This window comes from Colobus angolensis, unplaced genomic scaffold, assembly GCF_000951035.1.
Source record: "Colobus angolensis palliatus isolate OR3802 unplaced genomic scaffold, Cang.pa_1.0 Scaffold442, whole genome shotgun sequence".
In the NCBI taxonomy this organism is placed as follows: domain Eukaryota; kingdom Metazoa; phylum Chordata; class Mammalia; order Primates; family Cercopithecidae; genus Colobus; species Colobus angolensis.
Genome location: NW_012117844.1, coordinates 595,530 through 606,514, shown reverse-complemented (window position 1 = coordinate 606,514; position 10,985 = coordinate 595,530). Strand labels below are relative to the sequence as shown.

At 40.0% G+C, this 10,985-nt stretch overlaps 1 protein-coding gene across 1 annotated transcript in view; it reads right to left on the bottom strand.

The window, feature by feature from the left end:
• SMEK2 (SMEK homolog 2, suppressor of mek1 (Dictyostelium)) overlaps positions 1–10,985 on the bottom strand; it is an 82,943-nt gene that overhangs the window by 65,326 nt on the left and 6,632 nt on the right. The window contains exon 5 of the mRNA XM_011957452.1: positions 2,397–2,495. Within this exon, the coding sequence (XP_011812842.1) occupies positions 2,397–2,495 (99 nt within the window). The remainder of the gene's footprint in view (positions 1–2,396; positions 2,496–10,985) is intronic.

Below are 10,985 nucleotides of genomic sequence, written 5' to 3'. Positions count from 1 at the left end.
GGGGTTTCACCGTGTTAGCCAGGATGGTCTCGATCTCCTGACCTCGTGATGCGCACGCCTTGGCCTCCCAAAGTGCTGGGATTACAGGCGTGAGCCACCATGCCCAGCCCCAGACCAACTGTTAATGACTAAGTGGGATTCTAGTAATGTGCTAGAATTTATCAACTCTTACTTTTCAGGTTACATCTACTACCATACTGTGATATGGTGTAACACTAGTATTGTTGATCCAACTACCTTATCTACATAAATCTTATAATACTGATACTGATGATCAAATGTACTGGGAGATTGAGTTAAAGCTTCCTGAGGATGTAATGCTGATAGAAAAATCACTGGCCCATGCTGAGTTATTTGAATAATTAAGAAAAAGGAAAGTCACTGGCCCTACAGAATCATGGTCTGGAACCTAAGAAGAAAAAAAAAATCACTGGACTAACAAAAAGCTGGATTTTGTTGACTATCAGTTTTTATGGTATACAGTTCTGTACAAGTTTATCATAAGGTAAAATCTGCAGATCAAGGAGAGAAATAAGAAATCAAAGTAGTACAAAAGTACAAAAGATATGACATGGTTTTACAGGAAAAGTTAGTTGTTTCTTCAAACCTGTTTCTACTCCACACTGGCCCCAAATGCCAGGTATATTCATACTGATATCATTTCTCCATCTGTGATATAAATCCTATGCTAAATGTAGATGCTCACATAAATACGATCATTTTGGTGTAAGAGAGTCTTGGTCAAGGAGTGGCCTGTGCAGTAAAGGACTGACCTTGCCAAAGGAAAAGTTTGGCCATTATCTAGCTCCAGAGAGGTAAACTCTAAGCACTCAGAATATCCTGCTTCATAATAGTGTTTTGGTTTACCTGGGGGCCTTCACCTATGCCAGACATACTATGCTAACAACGTGGTATATGTTGGGGGCCTTGGACCACAAGATATTCTTGACCTCTGGAGGTGCTGGAATAAGGTTAGCCACACAGGTGGTAAGCGATGCTTACGTAAACCCTAATCCCCAATGAAAACCCTGGACACAAAGGTTTCGGTAAACTTCTCTGGTTGGCCATACTGAACGTGTGTTGCCATGTATCACTGTTGGGAGAAGTAAGTGCTGTCTGCATGATTCCACTGGGAAAGAGAATTGAAGCTCAAGCCTGGAACTCTCCTAGACCCTACCCTATGCACCTTTTCCCATTGGTTATTTGAATCTGTATCATTTTGCTGTAATAAACGGTAACTGTGAGTATAACGTTTTGCTGAATTCTGTTGAGTCTTTCCGATGAATTATGGAAATTGAGAGCGTTCTTGGAGACCTCCTGAAACTACCTAAGTGAAAGCACTAATAAACAAATTTCCACAAAAATTTCTAGGACGAACACTTTTTTTTTTTTTTGAGACAGTCTTACTCTGTCGCCCAGGCTGGAGTGCAGTGACATGATCTTGGCTCACCGCAACCTCCCTCACAGGTTCGAGCTATTCTCCTGCCTCAGTCACCCTAGTGGCTGGGACTACAGGCATGCACTACCACGCCCAGCTAATTTTTGTACTTTGAGTAGAGATGAGGTTTCACCATGTTAGCCAGGCTGGTCTCGAACTCCTGATTTCAGGTGACCCGCCTGCCTCGGCCTCCCAAAGCGCTAGGATTACAGGTGTGAGCAATTGCATCGGGGTGGACAAATACATTTATATCCAAGAACATGTATTAAAAAGTAGGTGTTGACATATAGAGGTGGGGTAGTAGGATGGGACAAGGTATAATCTTATACAGAAATCACTAGAATAAATTATCCACCATATAAATTTATGTTCCAGCAGATATGTAAATCAATCTTAGTTATAAATAAGAGATGTTTGTCTTCTCCATTATAGTTATATTTTCTGTAAATCTAAAACTGTTCTAAAATAAAAGGTTTCTTTTAAAAAAATTCTAGTTACTTAAGAGTTACCACATATTCTATATATCCTGCTACACTCTAAGTTCCACATAAACTGAAGTCATGAATACTGTTGATCATTAGTGCCTCGTACAGTATTCATAAACATTAGGCAAACATATGACCAAATATTTATTATTTTTAATCTAAAAGCCTGACTTAATTACTTAATCTTCTTTTGGTTTGTTTAAAGTATTTGCCACTCTATAATACAAGGTATTAATTATGAGTATATGCTATCAAAATCTAAAGTGGTAAAACAAAACTACGACAAAGTTGTTTTTAAAAAACTTGAAGTAAAATAATTTGCTGTAGAATATAAAAAAATTTCAAGTTATATTATCAAGTCTCACATTAAGACACTATCTCTCCACATCCTAATACATGTTTGAAGTAAAAAGGAAACAAAAATTCAAGAAAAGATGCAAATGTTAAGTTAAATATTATAAAAAGAAACTCACCTGACAAATTTTTTCCCAGATCTCATCACAGCCAGCTTTTTCCTGAAAACTCAGAGCCAAATCATAGTTCTCTGCTTCTGACCAAACAATTAATGTATCCTGTTTAAAAATAAATATTTCTATATCATCACACTAGAAAAGAGATATCTACAAAGTATAAATGAAAATCAAGAGGACTGAAAACACAGCAATGACAAATGCCCCGAGAAGAGTAATTGATGTATATTCGATTGGCATTATTAGTAATATATTGGCAATAAAATAGCTTTGGTACTAAAAATGACATTGAGCAATTTTCTAAAACAAAAAATATTAAAATAGGTTAGTAGGCTCTGACTCATGTTACCCAAATAATATTTATAAAAAGGCTAGCCATTCTTGGTTAAAACTGTAACAAAGACATTCCAACCATCTACTTTCTGTTGCTTCCAGAAAATCAGCTGTCCCATTCACTAACCACCTATGTATTTATCCTTCCCTTTGAGCTGGTTAAAAGTAAGCTAACTAATATCTGAAAATAGGTCAAGGCTTAACTCTACTTTTGCCATTTTTTTTTTTTAAATCTGGAAAAGACTTCAGGATCTTAAGAAATGCAACACCATGGTGAAACAAAGCTATCTGCTCTTATTTACAAGTGCTACCAACAGCACCCAGTTCAGTACTTTAGGGTATAGAAAAATTAGCCTAAGGTTTAGGTAAGCAGTCTCCTAGAATGTCTTCGATTACATGCCTACCAAAGGGTTAGTTACGCTTTTAGGAAAAGGTTGTCAACCCTTGTATTAGAAACTAAAGTTTGGATTTAAAATAAAGCATACACCACACACACACACACACACACACACACACACACAAATATACATATATATATTTTGTTGTTGTTTTTGGTTTCCCCTCTGAGACAGGGTTTTGCTCTATGACCAGGCTGGAGTGTAAGGGTACAATCATGACTCACTGCAGCCTTGACCTCCTAGGCCCCAGCAATCCTCCCACCTCAGCCTCCCGAGTAGCTGGGACTACAGGTGCACACACCACGCCACACTAATTTTTTGTAGAGACAGGGTTTCACCATTTTGCCCAGGCTGGTCTGGAACTCCAACTCCTGGGCTCAAGCGATCCATCTGCCTCGACCTCCCAAAGTGCTGGGATTACAGGTGTGAGCCACTGCACCCAGCCTACACACACATTTTTAAACACTAAAAACACTATGCAATACTCAAATGAACAATCTTTAAAGGATATATAATAATGAAAGTTCAATATGGCTAAAACTTTGATTTTCAAACAAATACAAATTGAGTTTATACTCTACCAAAAATATAATCTACAAAACACCTTATATGTAATAATTTGTTCATTTAACTAGTACTTATAAATATTATGACCTGACATGAATACAAACTAAAAATCATCTCCAGATCAAAGTTTTGAAAATGGGAACATTTCAGTACTTTTCGGCTTTAAACAGTAAATGAAAAATATTATTTAATTAATCCAGGCCTCAGATTAATACTTCTTATTTTCTGTGTCATCAGGTAAAAATAGCTAGAAATCGGTGTTCTACCTTCTTCCTGGCTATGCTGTTTCGGAGAAACTTGCTACCAGAGTTAGTCTAAAATTCTCTCAAGTCACTCCTTTGTTTAAAATCCTGCAGTTTTGGCCAGGCATGGAGGCTCACACCTGTAATCCCAACACTTTGGGAGGCGAAGGCAGGCAGATCACGGGGTCAAGAGATCAAGACCATCCTGGTTAACATGATGAAACCCCGTCTCTACTAAAAATACAAAAATTAGTTGGGCGTGGTGGTGTGCGCCTGTAGTCCCAGCTACTTGGGAGGCTAAGGCAGGAGAATCGCTCGAACCCGGGAGGCAGAGGTTGCAGTGAGCCGAGATTGTGCCACTGCACTCCAGCCTGGCGACAGTGCAAGACTCAGTCTCAAAAAAAAAAAAAAAAAAAAAAATCCTTCGATTTCTCTCATCATCCACAAAAGTTTTCAAACCTTTTTTAAAAAAACCAGAACCCCTTTTACAACCAAAAGTTTACTAAGAACCTCCATATATAAAAAAGATATAAACAGAGCTACTCTGGTCAGCGCTGGTTAAAACACCAGGGTACCCACTCAGGTTCCCTACATTCCCAAGTCATCTTCTTAGAGCCTTCCTCAAAATAGCTTCACGAACAGTGATCTCCAGAACATTTTTGACTGCAGTTTAATTTGCTTATACATTATATACAAGAATATATTAGTATATTAATGCATTATAAAACACATGCTGAAATAGAAAAGGCTTATAAGAACATAAGCAAAATTTTTAAATGTTTGAACTGTAATGGCTCCATATCATTAGTTAGTATTAAAACTCAATACACACTTAAGGCATAGGATACCCAAACATAACAGTGGATATAAATCCATATTTAAAATTATCCTTTGGTAGAATGCAATGGCTCAAGTCTGTAATCTTAGCATTTTGGGAGGCTAAGGCAAGTGGATCACTTGAGGCCAGGAGTTTGAGACCAGCCTGGGCAATGCAGTGAGACTCCCATATCTAATTAAAAAAAAAAATTACCGGTCAGGCACGGTGGCTCACACCTGTAATCCCAGCACTTTGGGAGGCCGAGGCGGGTGGATCACCTGAGGTCAGGAGTTTGAGACCAGCTTGGCCAACATGGTTGAAACCCCATCTCTACTAAAAATACAAAAATTAGCCGGGTGTGGTGGCAGGCACCTGTAATCCCAACTACTCGGGAGGCTGAGGCAGGAGAATCACTTGAACCCAGGACGTGGAGATTTCAGTGAGCCGAGATTGCACCATTGCACTCGAGCCTGGGGGACAAGAGCGAGACTTCATCTCAAAAAAAAAAAAAAAAAAAAATCTTTTTAATAACTGAACTTTCTGAGAGGGGTAACTTCTTTTCAGATCTATTACATCATTGTTTCTGCTTTGTCGCATGGTTGATAGTTAAGCAGTAAATGTTAGTTTAACCATTATGTAGTTCATTTGTACTTATATCATTATCAACCCCTTTTAAGGCACCTATCCATTTTGTTTGAGTTAGGACAGTTTAAATTACAAAATATTTGCAGTTATCTCCACATATAGGCTACAGTAATTCACAAAAGGTGGGTATGAGAACATAGGAATAAACAAACTGTTTCTCATACTACACTCTCACAATACAAATCACTGCTGTCACCTTCATCACCAAGAAGTGTGGGGATTTCTCCCCACCAATATCAATCAGTTCTATACTAGACACCAGGTGGGTATTCTTCAATTCACCTTTGACACTGTTTACCTGGAGACACCGTCAGATACCACAGTTGAGGGCTCAGCCCTACAAGACTGCCCCTACTTCTAACGCCAACTGCAAGACTGGGTTGTTTTACCTATGCTTCCAACCAAATGGCTATAAATCAGGCTTCCCATGACCCCCTCCTTGGATTTGATTAATTTGCTATCACAAAACGCAGGGAAACAGTTGTATTTACCAGTTTATTATAATATAAAGGATATTTTAAAGGATACAAATGAAGATAGGTATTGAGCAAGGTATGGGGTAAGAGGCTCAAAGGTTACATTACCTCCCTGGGACATCATCCTCCAGGAACTTCCACTTAGTTATCTGGGAGCTCTCCAAACCCAGTCCTACTGGGCTTTTATGGAGGCTTCATTAAACAGGTATGATTAAGTAAATCACTGGCCACTGGTGATTAATAAACCCTCAGCCCCTCTCCCCTTCTGGAGGTTGGGGGATGGGGTTCAAAGTCACAATTTTCTAATCATGCCTTGGTCTTTCTGGTGTCTAGATCTATAGACAGTAATATCTACAGTCAGGTCAATGGATATGACTAATAGAATGAAATCCAAAACCCTTTATCCAGCCATCCAATGCCTTTCCCATTTTGGCTACAATCAATGTTCTGAGAGAAGGTCCAGGTAAACACTGAAATCTGAATTAAGGTAACTGAGCACCTTTTCATCATCACTTTCTTTTGCTCTTCTTTTTTTTGATACAGTGTCTCACTCTGTTGCCCAGGTTGGAGTGCAGTGGTATAATCTTGGCTCACTGCAACCTCCACCTGTGGGTTCAAGTGATTCTCCTGCCTCAGCCTCCTGAATAGCTGGGATTACAGGTGTGTGCCCCCACACCCGGATAATTTTTGTGTTTTTAGTAGAGACAGGCTTTCACCATGTTGGCCAGGCTGGTCTTGAACCCCCAACCTCAGGTGATCTGCTGGCCCTGGGCTCCCAAAGTGCTGGGATTACACGTGGGAGCCACTGCACCCAGCCCCTCATTCTAAACTTCAACTTAAATTATTTTCTCTGATTTCGTCAACATACCAGAAACTAAATGGGGTTTATATTTAGAGTTATTTTCCAATGCTAAGGACTGACCTTGGGAAACAGTCAATGTTTACGGATCTTCCTTCTTCCTGATTACCAATAACTGATCCATCGCACGTCCTGTAAATTCTACCTTCAATATGTATCACAAAATCCATCCATCTCTGTCCATCTCTATCACCTCAATCCAATCCAACATTATCTTTTGCTTGGACTATGCAGCAATCTCCCAATGAGTTTCTCACTTATTGCTTCTCTTCAATTCCACAGATTGATACCAAATATTCTGGATCATGCCATCACTTTGCATAAACTCTTCAAAAGCTTACTTTAAAAATCCCAATGGCCAGGCGTGGTGGCTCATGCCTGTAATCCCAGCACTTTGGGAGGCCAAGGCAGGCAAATCACCTGAGGTCGGGAGTTCAAGACCAGCCTGACCAACATGGAGAAACCCCGTCTCTATTAAAAATACAAAATTAGCTGGGCGTGGTGGTACATGTCTGTAATCCTAGCTACTAGGGAGGCTGAGGCAGGAGAATCGCTTGAACCTGGGAGGTGGAGGTTACAGTGAGCCGAGATTGCGCCACTGCACTCCAGCCTGGGCAACAAGAGTGAAACTCTATCTCAAAAAATAAATAAATAAATAAAAACAAAAATCTCAGCTTGGCTGGATGTGGAGGCTCACGCCTGTAATCCCAACACTTTGGGAGGCCAAGGAGGGAGAACTGTTTGAGTGCAGGAGTTCCAGACCAGCCTGGGCATCATAGTGAGACCTCATCTCTACTAAAAATTAAAAAATTTAGCCAGGCATGGTGGTATGTGCCTGCAGTCTCAGCTACTCAGAAGGCTGAAGTGGGAGGATCGCACCTAGGAGGTCAAGGCTGCAGCGAGACATGATCATGCCACTGTGCTCTTGGCTGGGAGACAGTCTCATCTAAAAACCACCGCCCTGCCTCCAGAAAGTTCCAAACGAAAGATAGTGACCAGCCAGAAGCAGCATTCAATGAGGTATTTCTGGATGAATGAATGTGGTCAGATCAACACGACTCAGTCTTGAGCTCTGTTCTTTTCTCAATTTATAGCTAGTACCTCAAAGGAGGTTACCTTGCAGCTAAAAATTCATAATTAATCTGATTTTTTTTTTTTTTTTTAAGGCTGGAGTGCAGTTGGCTATTCACAGGTGTGATTATCACGAACTACTGTCTCAAACTCCTGGTCTCAAGCGATCCTCCTGCCTCAGCCCCAAAAACCTGGGACCACTACTGGCACGCCAGGCCTTTTATGATTCTTAAATTACAATCTCCTGCTGGAAAGTCTTGCCCTATCTCTACTCCCAGATGTTCCTTTTGAGACCTTTTCATGGGCTGGGTGTGGCGGTTCATGTCTGTAATCCCAGCACTTTGGAAGGCCAAGGTGGGTGGGCTGCTTTAGCTCAGGAGTTCAAGACCAGCCTGAGCAACATGGCAAAATCCCGTAACTACAAAAAATTAGCCAGGCATCGCGTGCACACCTGCAGTCCCAGCTACTCAGGAGGCTGAGGTGGGAGCCTGAGCCCAGAAGTCAAGGCCATGATCCATGATCATGGAGCCATGAGCCATGATCGCGCCACTGCACTCCAGCCTCAGCAACAAAGCAAGACTGTGTCTCAAAAAAAATAAAAATAAAATAAAAAATCTCTTTCCATTTATTTTACTATATTTATTATAAGCCCAGATGGAAGAAAAAAAAAGCAATGCACAAAACAGTACATAGTATGCTACCATTTATATCAATAAAAGGGAAAAAATACATACAATTGTATGCTTATTTGCTTACATATGCATATCTCCGGCAAGATATATAAGAAACTGGTGATGTGAGTGGCCTCTAGCCAGGGAAACTGTATGGACAGAATCTGGCGTGGGAAAGAGACTTCAATAAATACCTTTTGAATTTTTAACTGGGCTAATATATTACATACTAAAAAAAAATTTTTTTTTAATACGCCTCAAACGAAAAGATTAATGTAAACCTGCTTAACTTCCCACTTTCTGGAAAGAACCATCATTTTCCTGGCAAGACTCAAAAACACTACCAGTGACCTTTGATTCCTTGTCTTTCATATTTAATCATTTACCAAATTTTCAGCACTTTCTTGAAAATATACTGGAGCTATGTTCCTTGACGTCCATTTACCATGGTGGAATAGACTTTCATTTTTTGTATCTGAATTACTGTAAAAGGTTTGGCTACTCAAAGATCTTCTGCTCCACCCTATCCCTCCTCCCCAATGTATTATTCATAACATTGCCACACTCTTTTCTTTAAACACAGTATCACTTTAGGCACCTACTCAAGAACCTGTAATGTCCCCTTCTGAACCTGTGTATTACCACATTTGGGATTAAGGAGGGAAAAAAAGAAACCACTGCTACAAATAGGCTTAATACCTTTTGTAGCAGGTATATTTCCTTCCCTATCACAGTTCCTTCCACTACCACCAGGAATGAAGTTTTCCTTAATGATTCCAGCTTACATTAACCTCTTCCTTAATTTTCTATTGCTCTTAAGTCTGTGGAATACAAGTTTACTTTTTATATTTTGTGTCAGCACATACCTGCTGTATAATCTCAGTCAAGAATCTTACCCTTTCTGTACCTTTGTTGCCTCATGTGTGAAATGCTTTCATGGGCTTTCAGTGAAGACTGTGGTAAAACACTTGTTATCAGCTATCTTACTATCATTCCGTATCTGTTTCACCTGTCACATCCTGCCTCCAAATAAAACTGCAATGAGGATTTTCCTAAACCCAGTTAATACACAATTGTGTTAAATAGTTATACATTCACACGACTCTTTTTTTTTTTTTTTGAGACAGTCTTGCTCTATCGCCCAGGCTGAAGTGTGGTAGCACAACCACAGCTCACTGCAGCACTGCCCTCCTGGGCTCAAGCAATTCTCCCACCTCACCTTCCCAAGTAGTTGAGACTACAGGTGTGTGTCACCATGCCCAGCTAATTTATTTTTATATTTTTTGTAGCGAAAGTCTCAGTATGTTGCTCAGGCTGGTCTTGAACTCCTGGACTGAAGTGATCTTCCTGCCTCAGCCTCCCATAGTGTTGAGATTACAAGTGTTGAGCCACTGTGCCTAGTATGACTCGTTTTTATTATTTTTTTAAGATATATTGCCCAGCCTGGGGTGCAATGGCCATGCACAGGCACAATCATAGCATACTACAGCCTCAAACTCCTGGCCTCAAGTGATCCTCCAGCCTCAGCCTCCCAAGTAGCTGGGACCACAAGCACATGCCACCATACCTGGCTTTGACTCTGCTTTTGATTCAGTCAGTATCAGTGGGACTGATGTTAAGTAACTTAAAATTTCTGTCACACCTATCAGGTATCTTATTTCATGTTGTATCATATAATGATTCTCTTCTCTTTCCAACATGTTTAAATGCTTAAGTTTATTGAGTAAGTACATCTTCTTCCATTAACTACTTCAGTATTGTGCACAGTAAGGAAGAAAGTGACGTAAATCAATAACGACTTTTCAATATCCAGTCATATGACATTCAGCTTGACTCATTCTAACTCCTTTTAAGCTCACAATTCGGTACTTCATTTTTGAAAGAAAAGATGTATCTTGAGCACACAATTTAGTAGTTGGCTCATTTTAAAACTGTAATGTTAAAAGAAGAATGTTAAACATCTCCTCTGAATTTACTCAATTTTTTTTTCTTGAGACAGGGCCTGGCTTTGTCTTTCTGACTGGAGTGTAGTGGTACAATCATGGCTTACTACAGTCTTGACCTCCCAAGCTCAAATGATCCTCCCATCTCAGTTCCCAAAGTAGCTGGCACTATAGCTGCACACCACCACACCTGGACAATTTTTGAATTTTTTTTTTTTTTTTGTAGAGATGGGGTCTTGCTATGTTGTGCAGGCTGTTCCCAAAATCCTGAGCTCAAGGCATCCTCCTGCCTTGGCCTCCCGAAGCGCAGGGAGTGCAGGTGTGAGCCACCACGCCTGGCATAGTCAACATATTTTAATACAGCAAAATGGCCTATAACCATCTCATTCACTTACTCATTAAGTTTTTAATAAAAAACCCACTAATGGGAACAAAAAATTTTTTTAACCCATTACTATAGTCCCAGCTATTGGAAAAGCTGAGGTGAGAGGATCATTTGAGTCTAGGAGTTCAAGCTCAGCCTGGGCATCATAGCAAGATCCCATCTCTGAAAACAAATTTAAAAAAAAA